Source organism: Dipodomys merriami, unplaced genomic scaffold (genome assembly GCF_024711535.1).
Source record: "Dipodomys merriami isolate MVZ:Mamm:240054 unplaced genomic scaffold, mDipMer1.0.p SCAF_17, whole genome shotgun sequence".
Classification (NCBI taxonomy): Eukaryota; Metazoa; Chordata; class Mammalia; order Rodentia; family Heteromyidae; genus Dipodomys; species Dipodomys merriami.
In genome coordinates, this window is record NW_027203048.1 from 23,637,725 (window position 1) to 23,653,961 (window position 16,237).

A 16,237-nucleotide genomic window follows, 5' to 3' on the forward strand; every position below is an offset into this window, starting at 1 on the left:
GTCATAGAGACACAAGACACAGACACAGACACACACAAGGAGACACCCAGAGAGACACACAGCACCTGGAGCTGTTGAGTATTTATAGGGTAAAGGCAGGGGGTCTGATTTTAAGTTATGCAAAGCTAGGTGCTTTGTCTTTGCTCTAACTACACCTGGTGTTATTCTCTGAGTTTCCAGGTAAGAATGCATCCTTATCTTTGAAACAAGGAGGTGTTCTGCCCTGCTATCTGCATTTTGGGGCATCCTGTCAGGCAGTTGTGAATTCTTGGCTGAGAAATGCAACCCTTAGGAAAGAATCCATTCAGTTGCTTCTCTCTCTCTCTCTCTCTCTCTCTCTCTCTCTCTCTCTCTCTCTCTCTCTCTCTCTCTCTCTCTCTCTCTCTCTCTCTCTCTCTGTTGGTTGTGGGGCTTGAACTCTGGGCCTGGTGCTGTCCCTCAGCAATTCAGCTCAAGGCTAGAGCTCTACCACTTAAGCCGTAGCGCCCCTTCTGGTTTTTGGTGGTTTACTGGAAATAAGAGTCTCATGGACTTTCCTGCCTGGCTGGCTTTGAACCACAATCCTCAGAGCTCAGCCTCCTGAGTAGCTAGGATTACAGGTGTGAGCCACTGGCACCCTGCTTCAGTTGCCTCTCTTTGAAACAAAGATAGCATTTCTAAGTTTCTAGATACCATATTTCTTAGTTGCCTACACTAGGCCTCAGTTTCCATAAATTATCTTGTTTCATTTCCCCCCAAATTACTTTTGCTCCCTTAATCTTAAGGGAAGTACATGAAAGACTATCTCCTGTATTTGCCGTTAGCTTGACCGTATTTCATTTTTCCTAGTCTATCTGGCTTCTTTAGGTTTCCATGATTTTTTCTGAGAAATGAGCTGTTAATCTTTTGAGGATCCCATGTGTACAAGTTGCTTTTCTCTTGATGTTTTGAAGGTTCTCTCGGTCTTTTGTCACTTTGATTACGTATAATGTATCTCAGCCTGGATCCCTTTCAGTATTTTCTACTTGGAGTTCATTTTGTATTTTGGGTGTATAGTTTTATGTTTTTCATCAAAATTGGGATGCTTGGGGCCATCATTTTATCAAGTGTTCTTTCTTATCCTCTGTCACTTTGGTTATATTTGTGGTATGTTCCATACATAACATCCCATAGGACTCAGAAAATCTGTTCAGTTCTCTTCATCCTGATATCATCAGGCTTATTGATTCTTCTCAATCTTCTGATGAATCTCTCTAGAGAAATTTAAATTTCAGTTACTGTACTTTCTAATCTCAGAGGTTCTGTTTGCTTCCTTTTATAGTTTCATTTTTTGTTGTTGTTGATGAGCCATCATTCTAATACTTTCCATTAGTTCTCTTGGGCATTGTTTCCTTTAGCTCGTTAAATGGATCTCAAAGTACTTATCCAATAAGTCCAATGTTTGGGTTTTTCAGTGGCAGCTTTTATCAACCCTATTTTTTTTCTGTTTACAGCAAACCCTTTCTTGTTTCTTTGTATGCCTCCTTTTTTTTTGGTTGGAAGCTGGACACTATGAATCTTATAATGTATAAACTCTGAAAACAAGACTTTACTTCTACCTCTGCATTTGCTGCTTTTGTTCTCCCTTATACTACTGTATACCAAAACCATAATAATAAAAACTATACCAACGACAACTGCAAATAAGTAAGAAAATTTATAAAGCACAAAGACCTTTGTTCTAAAATCCTTGATAACTAACTTTATACAAACTAATGAAATCCTTTTCCTCTGTGTGTGTGTGTGTGTGTGTGTGTGTGTGTGTGTGTGTGTGTGTGTGTGTGTGTGTGTGTGTGTGTGTGTGTGTTTTCTAGTCATACAGGTAGCTCCATTTCCCAGTCTCCTTTACAGTTGGGTTGATGATAGAACTAAACTCTAATAGAATATAAGTAGAAATGACCATTTCTAAATCTGCCTCCGTGCTAGGTCTCTCATGACTACCTTCCATGAATCTTACTCATCCAGCAACTGAACACAAAGGAGTCTCAGGTCCTAAAGGTGGAGGCACACGATACCTTGATAACCACCCTCCTGGAAGACGACCTGCTTGCCCGAAGCACTCCTCGTAGACTGTCATATGACTGAGAAATAAGTTCATGGTTTGAATTTTGTTGCAGCAATGGCCAATAAAAACACTGCTTGGCTTACCATGGGCTTATATCCCAATAAATTATCATATGTTGAAAATGTATCTAATATTCATAAGCTACTGAACATCTTAGTTTACTAACAATAATACACTGCAAGGCACTGATTCTACTGGAGAGTGACTAGGACCTGCCTCTCACTGCTTAAGTCAATACTATGTGCATATGGCTAGCCCAGGGGAAGATCAGGATTCAGTGCTCAAATTCAAAGTATGGTCTCTTCAGTACATACATTGCTTTTGTACCAGTATAGATCAAGGATCATCTGTATAGTCTATTTTCTTGCCTCAACTCCACTTGAATTGGGTACACTTTGAGCCTGAGCTAGGTTTTTGTTGACATAAGTGTGGTAGATTTTTAGTCTTTCCTGAAAGACTTTTCTGGTTTGGTTCCAGCACATCCCAGTTACCCCTGGGTGATATGGCATTATCTGCTTATCTTTCCTGGTGGTAGTTCCCCTAGTCTCGGTGGAGGGGGATATGCTGCCTGCTGAACCCTACTCAGCCCTGGAGCTTGTGTCTTGGTCTGAGCAGTCCACCCTTTCTCTGAACCTTGTTTCTATTCTTGCCTAGTCTCAGAGCCTCCTCCTCATTCTTCCTGTTTAGTATTGTTTGCCTTCAGGGTGATCATCTTATCTACTCCTTTAAAGAACAGTGAATTGAGGCTTGACTTCCATGCCTAGGGCTCCAAACTAACATCAGGATCTAGTATTTCAGAGTAAACCAAAGTCTTGAATCTTTTCCCATCTAGCCCTGTTAGAAAAGTGACAATCTTTTGGGCATCATCCATAACATTTTTTTTTTTTGATAGTACTGCATTAACATTTTTATTTACCTTCTAAGGAAATATCTGGTCCCTCATTTGCTGAGAGCCTTCAGATACATCCTGAGCCTAACCAAAGGGCAAAGCTCTAGTCCTCCTTCCTACCACTTCCCTGAGCTTCCCTCTGGCAGTCCATTTAATTATTTCCAGAGCAGGTTCTGATTTTGAGGGTAATGATTTGAAATCCCAGTAGCATTGTCTAGACTTCTATGAGCCTGCCATCTTTGAATCCTTTCCCCAGCCCCAAGGGAATGATCTTCATTCTCTGTGCTGGTTATGGATCTGCTATTTCCTCAAAACTCAACAATTTCCCTAAGCAACAGAGTATAGAGGACTGATCCTTTGCTAGCTCCAGTGCCTTGAGCTACATTCCCTCTCCGACATTCTTCAAATAGGGGATCAGATGCCCACACTGTATATTATCATTAAACCACTGATACTCTGCAAATTACTGTACCATATAAAGGCTAGGAGCTACTTACATTATTTTGCTTTTAGAAACTATTCAGCTTCAGCTGCTCTGTTTTTCTAATATTCTCTGGCCTGTCTCCCTACTCCATTGAGAATCTGACGCTGTCCCTGAACCTCCCCAACCCAACTCTGCACCCTTGCCCTTGAAAGGAATGACACACTTCTTGGTTTGTTTCCTCTGTGCTTGGTTTCAGACTCTGGGCACTTCCTTTCATCACTTCATGAGTCTCAGGGTGGTTTTTCAGGGGCTTGGATGATTGCCTCTCAAGACAGGAGCATCACATACCCCATCCTGACACTGACAGATTTATTTAGGTGGAATTGGGGAGCTTGTTCCACCATCATCTTTGCTGGTGTAGAAAGGAATGAGGAAGTTCATCTCAGGCTTAAGTGTGTGAAAAGTAGAAGAGGCAGAGGTGGGCTGGACCTATTCTGGTCTTTAGAAAGCAAATACAGAGTCTTTGCTGACATCCAAATGGTACGCTTTGCAAATAGAGCAATGTCATCCCCCTTTCAGTGCTAAGAATGAGATGTAGAGTTTTGGGCTTGCTAGGTAACATTGAGCCACATCTCTGGTTGGTTGTTTTTTGTTGTTTTGTTTTGTTTTTTGAGACTAGTAGTCTTACGCTAGCTCAGGCTGGTTTTGAACTTGCTACCCTCTTGTCTCAGCTGCCTAAGAGCTTGTATTACAGTCCTGTCCCACCATGCAAGGATTGGAATTATGTTTTAATATACTACCCCTCATAGGAGAGTTGGGTCTCTGACATGGACAAAGAGATGACTATTTCACCAAGGACTGGTATCTTAGTCCTCAAGATCCCTGAATCAGCAGCCTTATACCCTCAATCCCAACAACATGGTGGAAGTTGGGGGAGAGGAAGAGAGCAGCAGGCTGATCTGAGGTGCCAAGGTTTTATCTTTACTCTAGAGTAATAAGCACCAAACAGCCCCTGGGGCAACTTGGGGGCCACTGATGAAGCTGGGTATCTGAGCTGCTGCTCTGTTCTACCAGATGCCACTGAGGCTGGAGTCCCACTGCTGCTCAACTTGCAGCCTGCCTGGTCTGCATTTCGCATGGCCCTGGCTCTGCTGAGCTCTGTCTTCTTGCCAGCGGCTAGAGAACTCACTTGCTGCTACCTGGAGCCAGGACCAGGCACTGATCCAACCTACCCCCTCTCCACCCTGTTCCCTCCCCACCTCACCCCTGCCTTCTAGGCAGCTGATATCCAAACTTGGCCTTGCAAAATCTCACACACCAAGATCAAATGCATGTCCTGCCTCTGTAATCTGTACCACTCTGACAAGTTGTTGAACATAAGGCCTCAGTTTCTCTGGGTGCCCTAGACAGGTGAAAGTGGAGTCCTCTGTATCAGGATAAATTCCAGAGACACAGAGTTGTGGATGGCTTTCTGGAGCACATCCCAAGCACTAGCTCCTTGCCTTGCACCAAGGGCTGAGGGACAGCTACGAGAGCAGCTACTCAACCCTGGGGAGGTGGGGGTGGGGGGTTCCTCAACTGCCAGGAGCTCAGACTGTGCAAGGAAGAGTTAGCTCCGTTAGCTGAAGGAGACATCCCTTGGGAGGAGCATTCCATTAGCCTGGACAGTGTGTGGGCCACTCAGTAGAAAGCTGACCCCACAGGGAAGAGGTGCTTAGAGCTCTTGCTCAGGGCAGGCCAGACCTCAGAGCTCTGATCTCCTCCAAGGCCTGGAGCCCAGTGACTGTGCTTCTCTGGGGTCGCTATTTGAGGGAGCCAGCATGTCCCCAGCGCTATGGGTAGAGCAGGGAGACAGATGGTTTTCAATTTAGTTCAGGCATGGGTAAGGAGTGTGAGCATCCTTAAAAAAAGAAAAGAAACTTCTCCCTAGATATGATCTCATGGATGGATCCCTGCAGGGTTGTGGGTCCCCCCAAAAAAGGTATTTGGGGGCAACTAGGATCTCTTCTCGGGCCTCTGGAGATGAGTGGCCCTGCTGTTGACTCAAGTTACCCTTCTTGCCTTGCCACTCCCTTCCATTCTGCCACCTGAGGAACAACGTCCAAGTTCCAGCTGCACAGCACAAGCACCAGCAGGGTTTGCAGAAGACGCCCCTCAAGGCGGCAGGCAGGGCCATGGCTTTGACCACACTGGGAGTGGCTGTCTCCACCCACCATCCCCATTACCCCCAATTCACACGACCTGGCCTGGAGTTCCTCTTCCCTCGAGGCTCACCCAGCTATGGGCCAGCTGTGACTCCAGGAATGAGGAGCAAATGGTGCCAGGTTGGGACGCTGCTCAAGAGGACAGGAGGATCCCTCCCCAACCCCAGGTGTGTCTGTTCACTGGCACTGGCAAGGTGACCTGACTTCCCTGGTTTTGGCCGGCAGCCTGGACGCCCCTGGGCTCATGAGCAGGAATGCCTGAGGACCCAGACACAGTCACACAGTCACTCTGCAAGGCACACAGCTGCAGGGTGTACACACCCGGCCTGTTCTCACCCTTTCACCTCTCGCATACCTTGCAGCGCATCTACACACACAGGAGTCTGGGAGTCCCGGAGTCCTGGTGACTCTCCAGCCTCCACTAGCCAGCCAGAAAGACCCTGAAGTCTTGGTGCTGGGATGGGAATGTGGAAATGGGGAGGGGATCCGTGGTGAATCCAACCCCATCTCCATCCTTCCTCCAGTTTCTCATCGCAAAGACATTTAAGTCTCTCTTTTGGACTCTTTACAGGATGTGGCTGCCCCCTGCATGCTGATTCTGATGTCCCTTATGCTGCTGCTTTTGAGTAGCTGAGTGTTCTCTCCCCAGATCTGCCTGGCTCTTTTCAACATTCCTTGGTGGCCCCCATCACCATCTGATCCCCCCCATCACCATCTGACCCAATCCCCCCCTCCCACCCCGCCCCGCCCCTTGAGATGCACCTTAAGCCAGGGACAGAGGGTCCAGACCTAAGTCTTCACTAAGCCTGGAGTCTGGGAGGGATACAGGAGGGGACAAAGAGACTGACTGGATGTATTTTGAGCTGCACCAACTCCCCACTGCCCTCTGTAATTCAGTACTTTCATACCTGAACAGACAGCATATTTCCTTTCTCTGGCCCAGCTAGCTGGACTGTCTCGCTCCATTTCACCCTAGAAGGCATGGAACCTGGTTAAGAACATATGAAGGGCAATGGGATTCCAGACCCTAAGTTCTACACTTTAGGCCCAGAGCAGACCTCTGGCTTCCACGGCTTCCCTGGGCAGGGTGGGGTGGAGTGAGAGGAGGTAGGCAAGAGAAAGTGATGGGCTTTTGAGAATACTGGACGCCTATAGAAGGGCCTCCAGCTGCCCACCATGGTCAGTGCAAAATTTTTTTTTTTGGGGTCCAGTCATGGGGCCTGAACTCTGGGCCTGGGTGCTGTCCCTCAGCCCTTCAGCTCAAGGTTAGCACTCTACCACTTGAGCCACAGTGTCACTTCTGGCTTTTTTCTTTTTGTTTATGTGGTGCTGAGGAATCGAACCCAGGGCCTCATGCATGCAAGGCAAGTGTTCTACTACTGAGCCACCTTCCCAGCCCCAGGTCAGTGCAAATATTATGTCTGGTTGGCTGCTCTGGTTGGAGCAGCTCAAACTAGCTTGAGGAGGTTTATTCAGTGGTGGAGTAGCTTCTTGGATTTTTCAGAATGTCTGCATAGTTTTCCCAACCCTGCTTAAATAAATATTTCCCAGGTTACTGTCCAAGGAAGAGTGAAAGAGTGAAAGTTGCAGCAAGTTGCTGGAGGGGAGAGAGGGTGAGGGGAAGTGGAGGGAACTCAATTGGCCTTATGTAAATAAAGCCTTGAAACTGGTACCCTGCCCCCTACTGACACTTCTTTGCAAATTCTGGTGACTCCACCTGGGCAGACGGTGGTGTGTGTGTGTGTGTGTGTGTGTGTGTGTGTGTGTGTGTGTGTGTGTGTGTGTGTGTGTGTGTGTGTGTGTGTGTGTGTGTGTGTGTGTGTGTGTGTGTGTGTGTGTGTGACCTTGCTGGGATCTTGGATCAGTCAGTTCTTCAGATTGGGAATCATTCTTTTTCTAAGACCAAGTATCTATGTGTGGAGGCCTTCCCAGAAAGCCCCTCCAGGCTTGGCTCAAAGCTGGCTTCTGATTTCTCAGGCCTCTCTTGGGCAGAGACAGGAGCCAGTAACTAGCTATAGATTTTCAGGATTGTGGAAGGAGGGAGTGATGTTTGTTCTAGCCGGGTGCTGATGGCTCATGCCTGTAATCATAGCCATTCAGGAGGCTAAGACCTGAGGATAGTGGTTGGAAGCCAACCCTGGGTGGGAAAGTCTGTGAGTCTTTAATCTCCAAAGTGGTAGATCACTAGCCTTGAGCAGTAAAGTCCAGGGACAGTGCCCAGGCCCTGAGTTCAAGCCCCACAAGTGACAAAAAAAAAAGTGTGTTCAGAAAGATTCCATTGTGCACATGTATCCATGGGGAAGAGTACCTGAGGACAAGCGCCACAAAGGACTGAGAGTCTGGGTTTGCTTGCTTTTGTGAATAGTTCTGGGAATGCAGGTATGAACATGTGTGTTTCTCTGATTGGCCACTACGTATGAAAAGTTTTGGTACTACCCAACACTAATGGAATGTAACAGGATCTCAATAATTGGGAATCGAATTAATGCTAAATGTGTATGCTCGTGTCCACGTGACAGTTAATATACAGCCTCATTTCTTGTGGAGGTGGTGTTGCAAATGTGGGTGGGGGGTAAAGGGGTAATGTAGGATAAAGAGCTTACTGTGTTAACCTCATCCTCTGGAGTCTGTTGGGGAAGAGTGGTAAGCTGAGCTGATGTGGTGGCCTTGTGATGCTTGGGTCTCCAGACCTTCCAGGCAGTACCCCGCTCTTCTCTCTTCCAATCAGTTAGAGCTGAGCTGCTTGGGCCCTACAAATACAGACTAGTTTTCTTGGGTGCATCTGAGCTGTCTTCTGATAGGAAAAGCTTGGGTATTTTTCTTGGAGGGTTTAAGTGGAGGGGTGCTGCATGCAGACCCAGAGGAAGGACTCTAAAGAATCCCAGCGTCCAGCGATTCTCAATCCCAGGTCTGCTCCGATGTTTAACCTCCTGCCACAGGGCGGTCACTCAGCTGCCTGGGTTCTTGAGGGATGAAATCCTTGATACTTATTAAGTCCGAGGAGGGAGAAGAGCATCTGAGTTTTCACCGATTTATCAGGAAAGTGCTGTTTTGCCCGGAAAGGTAAAGTCCCAACAGATCCCAAAAGAGGAAGCTTCTGCCCCCCACATCCACCCCAGTCCCCAGCCCGGGCTCATCAGGCAGGATCTTCGTGGTCCTGGCCACCAAGAAGGTACAAATCCAGAAGCTACAGCTATTGTGACCTGACATCCGAAAAGCCTCAACTTTCTCCTCCAAGTCCTGCCTCGGTGCTGGCAGGATCAGCTTGGACGGGTGGGTTAAAAAGAGGGCCCACAGGGCAGGCGATGCTGTAGAATAATTTACAGCCAGAGGAGCGAGCAAGCACCTGCAGCTCCGTGCCTTGAGCTAAGTCGCCCCTTGGCCCGACCCTTCTAGCCGGGACGCCGGGGATCCCATCTACAACGCACACCCGCCGCCTCCACTCCTTCCTTAACCTTAACCCCCAGGCCAAATGGACCAGAGCACTGCGCTGGAGTCCAGCGACTTTTGCTGCACCTACGCCTGCTTAGGGCTCAGCAGCTGCCCCACAGGCGAATCTGCCCCAGGGTCGGCCTTCCCAGATCCCAGGACAGCGACCACCACCGCCTACGGGTCTGCCGGAGAGAGACTCTCCACGGCCGGATTTGTTTCCCAGCCTCCACGCCTGCGAACGCACGAAGCAGCAGCGCCCGCACTGCGCACTATCACTGTGCACAATCCCGGAGGGGAACCGAGTCCCGCGGGAGATCTGCACCGGGAAAAGGCCGCCTTCTCCTCGCTCTTGCAAGAAGTTTCCCTAGGACCAGGGACTGAGGTCTTCGAGGAAAGTTTTAAGAGTTTCTATGCCTTCACCTTTGCAAGCGTTGTGGGAAGGCGTCTCGGGAATATCCCACCACGTCGGGTAAATGAGGCGCAGCTTCACTCCAGGCCCGAAGGCGTTGTGGCATATATACATATATATATATATATATTTATGATTCTAATTTTATTATAAAATAAAAGCAGAAATATCTCTCGAAGAACATTCACATGAGGGTATAAGGGAAACGGCAAGTCTGCAGCTCGGGACCTGCGCTCAGCGGAGCACTGCAGAGGAGAGAGCGGCTCAGTGGCCCCCAGAGAGGTGAGAGGAAAGGAGAGGAGAGAAGGTGAGAAAGAGCGACCGCACCCTGCGTCCTTTGGGGGCTCTGGGACGCTGTCTTTTCTGGTTCCCTTAAGATAACAGGTGGAAAAGCTGTCACCTCCGCTCACCACTGACCAGGAGGGGAGTCCCCAGGGAGAGCCTTTGGAGATGGCCTAGGTTCAAGGTTCTCACCACGGCTTTTTCCCTCACTCCGATTCCTGGAAAGTAAGGGTTGGGAAGGGGCAAATCAAGAGTACAGAAAGAGAGGCTGGGCTAGGATTCAAGCCATGGGCATTAGGAAAGCGGGAAGGAGAGAGGGAAGGAGGAAGAGAGCAAGGGGGGGGGAGAAAGAGAGAGAGAGGAGGAGGAGGAAAGAGAGGAGAAAAAAAAAGCCATAAATCTAGATCAATCTAGAAGGGAACAGCAAAGGGAAAGCAAAAAAGGAGAGAGAAAGGAAAGGAAAGGAAAGAAAAAAAGAAGGAAGGAAGGAAAGGAAAAGAGGAAAGGGGAAAGCAAGAGAAGGGGAAAGCAGAAAGGGAGAGAGGAAAGAAAGCAGGAGGAAAACGAGAACGGTGTATAATTTATTCCCTTGCCATATTCAGGACGGGGTGCCTGGCCTTCAAAAGATCTTAAAAGCAACTTGTTGGATATAAATCCGTAGAAAGGACCCTTACACACAATTGACCGCTTTGCCTAGGTCGTACCCCTTCGTCCGTAGTTCTGTCCGCCCCAGAGAGCGGGTCTTTCAGTACCTGGTGGGGCCGCGGGCCTGGGGCGCCCTCCCAGCACCGCCTCTCTCGAGCCCGCACCAAGCACCGATGGCGAGCCGGTTGAGGCGAGCAGAATTCTAGGAACCCAGGTCCACGAGGTTGGCCGACATGGGGTTGAGGATGGAGTCCTGCAGGCCGTGGTGGTGCTGCAGCGGATCTGCGCCGCCTCCGCCTGGCACGGGCACAGGCACCGGCACGGGCACCGGCACTGCGCTGGGGCCGGGAGGGTGCCCCAGGCTGTGCAGGGAGGGCAGCCCCGGTGGCGGCGGGCTAAGCAACAGCGCAGGGCTGGAGGACGAGTGGTCTGGAGTCCCCGACGGCGTCTTCTCGTCCTCCGAGCTGCCTAACACCGACTTGCCGCTGCCATTGAGCGAGGAAGCCAACGGGTTGTGGCTGTTGGAACTGGAGTTCTCGCTGTTTTCCCTGCAGGTGCAGGAGCAAAACAGCGAGGTCAGCGGAGAAATCGAGGCCACTCAGGACAACCTCGCCGGGAGCCAAACCCTGTCGCCCATCTAGAAAGACAGAACTTCTGTGTTGCTTTCGAGTGTTTTCGATTCCCAGCCTTTTTAGTCTGCTTTCTGGCAGACTAAACACAGTGCGCCCCCTCCCCCCATTTCTCTCTGGTCGCTGTCCTTACACTATGCCCTATACCCCAGTTCATGCTCTCCATCTCAGGACCAACTACCTTTCAAACTCTCTGCATTTCCTGCCCTCTTTTTAGGAGCAGAAATAAAGGAGTAAACTACTAAGTTGAGTGGTAGGCCCAGAGGAAGGGAAGATATCTTGGTTTTCAGATGGCTCTAGATTCTTTGACCTTGGTTTTCCAAGTAGAAGTGGGGACAGGATGATGAGAGACCCTAGATCCCAGGTTGAGAGGCTGACATGAAGTTACATATCTCACAGGCCTTGATTTCCCTTTGCTTTTTTTCTCCTGCCTGAAGCACAGAGGTGCTTAAGGGCCCTCTCTTTTACACTTCATAAAGTAGCCCCTGTGGGAATTCTCTTTGGCTGGACCTAAGAGGCTTTAAGGTTAGAGGACCCTCTTTGTCTGGTGGCATAGTAGATTCTTCAACCAGGGGACAGGAAGCTAGGGCCTGGCTAGCCCCTGGGAGAAGAATGAAGGAGAGGAAGAGCTTGTTATTAGTGACCTTAGACTTTCCCATCTTCACAGAAACTAGAGCTCTCACCTTGGGCCTAGCCAGAGAACTAAATTCTTCAGAAGTCTGGGTAGAGGGGACCCAGCACCGAGAGACCACCGCCTGCCCTGCCTTTGCCAACAAACCCTGGTATGAATAATATCCCAGGTATGAGAGTTTGAAATGCTGGGTAGACACCCCCTCCCCAAAGGCTCCCCCTTCCCAAAGGCTTTTCTTTGGAGGAAATTCACTATGGACACTCCAAGCTCAAGGCCTCAAACAGCAAGGTCCAATCTGCAGCATCTTCATCTACTTCTACTCCCAACCCGGACCGGATCATTCAAACTCTAGACTGAAGACACTCCACTCCACAAAACTCAGGTGTCCTGTTTTGCAGTTACCCACAGCTAGATTTTGTTCCCATAACAGAATTCTCTTCCATTCCCCAGTGGAGATTTGGAGTTCGAAGGGCTACAGGGCAGGCAGTCACCAGAGACAACTTTTGGCTAGTTCAGGAAGTCCTGATTTCCCTGAGGACTTAAAACTTTCAACCCATTTTCCCATCTCAGCTCTTTGCTGATTTATCGATCTACCCACCTAAGAGGGCAGGGCTGGAGAAAAAGAGAGGTCAAGGGCCCAGCACACTAGGATGCAAGATACTACAGGGTTGTGTAGGGCAGAAGAGTGGGCAAATGTCTGTCTTCTCTTCCAGCGCTGATAACTTCCTCCCCTACCTCCACTAATAACTCCTTTCTATGAAGGGCTTGCTCTCAAAACTCACATCCAGACTAGGAAATTTCTTGCCAAGGCCCTTCTCCAGGTAGGCCATACTAGCAAAGTTCCAACTTCAATCGGACCCCTAACTGATATGTTAGAGCCCGCAGTTAGTAAGGCCGAGGAGAAGCTAGGTAGAAGCAAAACCAACCAGAAATCCTTAACTTCTGCCAGGGCCCTAAACCCGTCTTCAATCATACTATCCGTCGTGTTTGGCAGAAAGAGCAGACTTGGCCTAATGTGCCTACTTTACAGGGGATTCAGGCCCGAAGCTTGCCGTTTCTCCACTTTTGCCCACAAACAGCCAGAGAGCACGGCTGCTAACTTCCCGCATTATTTTGCCCGCTTTAGACAAAACCCTGCCCGCCCGATCTTTAGGAAAATCTAAACATCTTCCTGGGCTAGGCTTGTAGCTGGGCTGTCGGTGAAACTGGAGGATCCAGTTTAAACCTCTCCTGGGGATGGACAGACAGACAAACAGACACCCCTATCCTCCTCTCTCTCGCGCCCAGGGAAGCTGGTGCCGCAGCTCTACTTACTCGTACCTTTCCTTGGCCTCGGCCGCTCGGTCTCGCTGCCTCCGGTTCTTGAACCAGTTGCTGACCTGCGTGGTGGTGAGGCCGGTGGCCTCGGCCAGCTCACGCTTCTCACGTGGTGACGGGTAGGGGTTGTGCGCGTACCACTCGCGCAGCACGCTGCGACTCTTCTCCTTGAAGCAGTAGCTGGTCTCCTCGCCGTCCCAGATGGAGCGCGGCAGCGGGAACTTGCGGCGCACCCGGTACTTGCCCACAGCACCCAGGGGCCGGCCGCGCAGTTTCTCAGCCTCGATATAGTGCGCCTTGAGCCACAGCTGCTGAAGCTTGGCGTGGTTGTGCGGCGAGAACTGGTGGCTCTCCAGGATCTTGTAGAGCTCTCGGAAGTTCCCCCGATGGAAGGCCACCACGGCCTTGGCCTTGAGCACGCTTTCATTCTTGTGGAGGTGCTCGCAGGCGGGCAGCGACCACAAGAAGCGACCCAGCCGCTCGATGTTGCCGCCCTGCTGCAGCACCTCGCACACGCACGCCACTTGCTCCTGCGTGAAGCCGAAGGTGGGCAGCATGGACATGGTGCCTGCTGAGCCCCCGCCCGCCTGCGCGCACCCTCACCGCGCCTCGCGGTCCCGCATGGGCGCCTCCCCGCCAGCCGTCCCGGCCGAGAGGCAGGCGGCGCGGGGGGGGGGGGTCCCCGCGCCGGGCGGCTGGCTCCCGGCGGGGCCCGAGTCACTGCGGTACGTCCTTAAGCCGGCCGGGGGTCCCACGCCGCTCCGCGGCCCCGCCGCCGCCGCCGGCGCGCCTGGCCCGCGCCCTCGCCCAAGCCCGGGGGCCGCCCGGGGCGCCGCTCCGCATGCTCCGCGCCCGCCCGCCGCTCCCTCGCTCGCTCCTCGCTCGCTCTCCCTCCCGTCTAGCTCGCTCGCAGCTTTTTTAATAATATTATTCTAAGCGGGCATGAGGCGCGGCGGCCCGCGCCCTGATTGGTCTGGTTATCTGACCCGGGGCCTGTCCGCGCCAGACAATAGTCGAGTCAAATTATTCGCCATGGAGACGCTGTCAGTCACCGGTAACCCGAGCCCCGGCGGGCAGGCGGCTCCCCCCCCACGCCCGGCCGGCTCTGCTGACAGATCGCCCCGCTCCGCGCAAAGCGGAGGGCAGCCCGAGAGCGGAGCGCGAGGCGCGCGGAGGACGGGGAAGTGGAGAGGGGCCGGCGACGGTGGTGATTGACGGGGCGGACGGCCAAAGAGCAAGGGAGGAGAGAAAGGAAAAGGAGAGGGAGGAGGGGGGAGGGGGAGGAGGAGGAGGGAGAGGAGGAGGAGGAAGGGGAGGACGCTGTATTGGGGGCGGAGTGGGGGCTCGTGAATAGGAGGTCCGAGATGGGGAGGGAAGAGGAGAGAGGAAGGAGGGAGACCGCTGAAGGGGGTGTCTGGCAGGAAAGGGAGGGCGAGAGGTAGAAGGTGTCTCCAAAGGGAAGGAGTTATATGCAGCTTTCTGAAGGGGTGGCCCAGGCCCCGCCAGGTGCCTCCGCTCCAGCCCGGTCCTCGCGTCCCTCCCGTGGGTCCCAGGTCTACGCTGGAGCGGGCCAGTGGGATGGAGATTGGATTGGTCAGGCAAGGCTCAGAGCTGTGGCTTTTCCTGCTAACAACGCCCCACCCCGTGCTAAACTCCAGACCGAATGGTCCTGGGTCGGGGAGAAGGGAGGGGAGCGGGGCGAGAAGTGGGGGACTTGGCAGTGGCCGCAGTCGGACGCCTGAGAATCAACTTCCCGGAGGATCCCGCCTTCCCCGTCTCTCCGGGCGGGTCGGCCGCTCGGGCCGGGCCGGGACCGCCCCTACTCCGAGGGCTCCGCGGCTCGCCCAGGCGGGGGCTCAGAGTTAACCTCACGGGTCCCACGGCCCAAGAAGCTCCCTGCAGTACCGAGTGGCCTCTAGTGGAAGTCGACTCCGGCGGCTGCGGCAATGCAGGACCGAGGGACGGCGTAGACGCGCAGAGTGCTCACGGGAGTCGAAGGCAGGGGTTCTAGGATGGTTTTAGGATGGCGCCGAGGGGAATGGAGGCTAGATCACCCTCCGACCTCCCCTCTAGCCTCGGCTCAAGCTCCTGATCGCTTCAGCCGGAGAACCTCGACCCTCAGTTCCAGAATGAGGGTCTAAAAAGGGATGTCCTGTTGTTGTTTCCTCTCCCCCCCCCCCCCGCCGTTATCGTGTGAAACGTGGTGTTGGTTTGCTGGGAGGATAAAAGTGGAGGAGATAGGAGAACCGGTGTGTGTGTGTGTGTGTAGGAGAGGGGGTTCTTCTTCCAGCGATTGCTATGGTTTGTAAAGTCCCGGCTTAGCTCCTTGTCCGACTTGTCTTCTTCACTTCCGCTTCTGCTCTTCCCGCACAGCTGTTTCAGTCAGGGAGCTTCCAGTGCCATTCCCAATGCCAGGACCCCAGCCAGCAGCCTGCCCCTGCGCAGCCGAGGACTATGGAAGCTGAGTCTGAGGCTACATTTCTCCTTCTCATCCCTTTAAGATTTAAGGGAGTTAGTGTAGGAACGTTGGAACTGGAGCCCGGAGAGTTGATTTGGACCTTTGCTTTTCTTGATATCTATTCGGAAGGCACACACACACACACACACACACACACACACACACACACACACACACACACAATCTAGCAGGATTTCCCACTGATCCAACATGCTAAAAGTCCTTCGGGTTGCTGTAAACTTCCCTAAACTTTAGTTCCTCAGGACCAACCTTCTGACATTGAAGCCACAGGGCTGTCAAAGCTCAGGAGGACAGCTCCCTGCAGAACTCTTTGTAGTCTTCATCTGTGGCTAGTGAAGGGCCCAGATGCATCCGGGCTACCATAGGCAGAGTTCTGTGTGTTGCCACACAGGGGTTGGTCCTATGTTAGATATGAGAATCTTGGGAGATATGGGTGGGGGAGGAGAGAATTTACCCCAGACTTGTGATCTTCAGATCCTAGCTTGCTGACCGCCAACAAAGGGTAACCTCTTCTTTCCAGCACCTTGCTCTAGCCACACAATTAAAAAGGATTCAACTGGCAGGCGGGTCCTAGTCTTGGCTCTAGCCATCCTGTATCATGTTAGAGGATGGGAAGGGAGTACTTTGATCAGTGTGGTGTGGCCCTACTCTGCCCACCTATCAACTCCTCTTCTTCATTTTTTTTTCTACTATTAAACAAGGTATGGAGGAGCTCACAAGTCCCTGCGTGCTCTAAGATGGGGTGGGCTTAAGAATACTAACTCGGAAAAGTTATGTTATAACCTTCAGCCCCTGTGTTCACCATGAATGTAT

General features: G+C 51.6%; 1 protein-coding gene across 1 annotated transcript; it reads right to left on the bottom strand.

The window, feature by feature from the left end:
- Positions 1-9,619: 9,619 nt before the first annotated feature.
- Positions 9,620-13,827, bottom strand: Six2 (SIX homeobox 2). The gene is made up of 2 exons (XM_070025008.1): positions 12,949-13,827; positions 9,620-10,916 (listed from the first exon to the last, which is right to left on the bottom strand). The coding sequence occupies exons 1-2, from the start codon at positions 13,506-13,508 to the stop codon at positions 10,571-10,573; spliced, it is 906 nt and encodes a 301-aa protein (XP_069881109.1). The 5' UTR covers positions 13,509-13,827; the 3' UTR covers positions 9,620-10,570.
- Positions 13,828-16,237: the final 2,410 nt, after the last annotated feature.

Excerpts from the sequence above, each read along its gene's own strand:
- Six2 (XM_070025008.1), bottom strand. The coding sequence starts at position 13,508 with ATGTCCATGCTGCCCACCTTCGGCTTCACGCAGGAGCAAGTGGCGTGC. Across the intron at positions 10,917-12,948 it reads GCGGCCGAGGCCAAGGAAAG|GGAAAACAGCGAGAACTCCA; the intron begins GTACGAGTAAGT and ends CTGCACCTGCAG.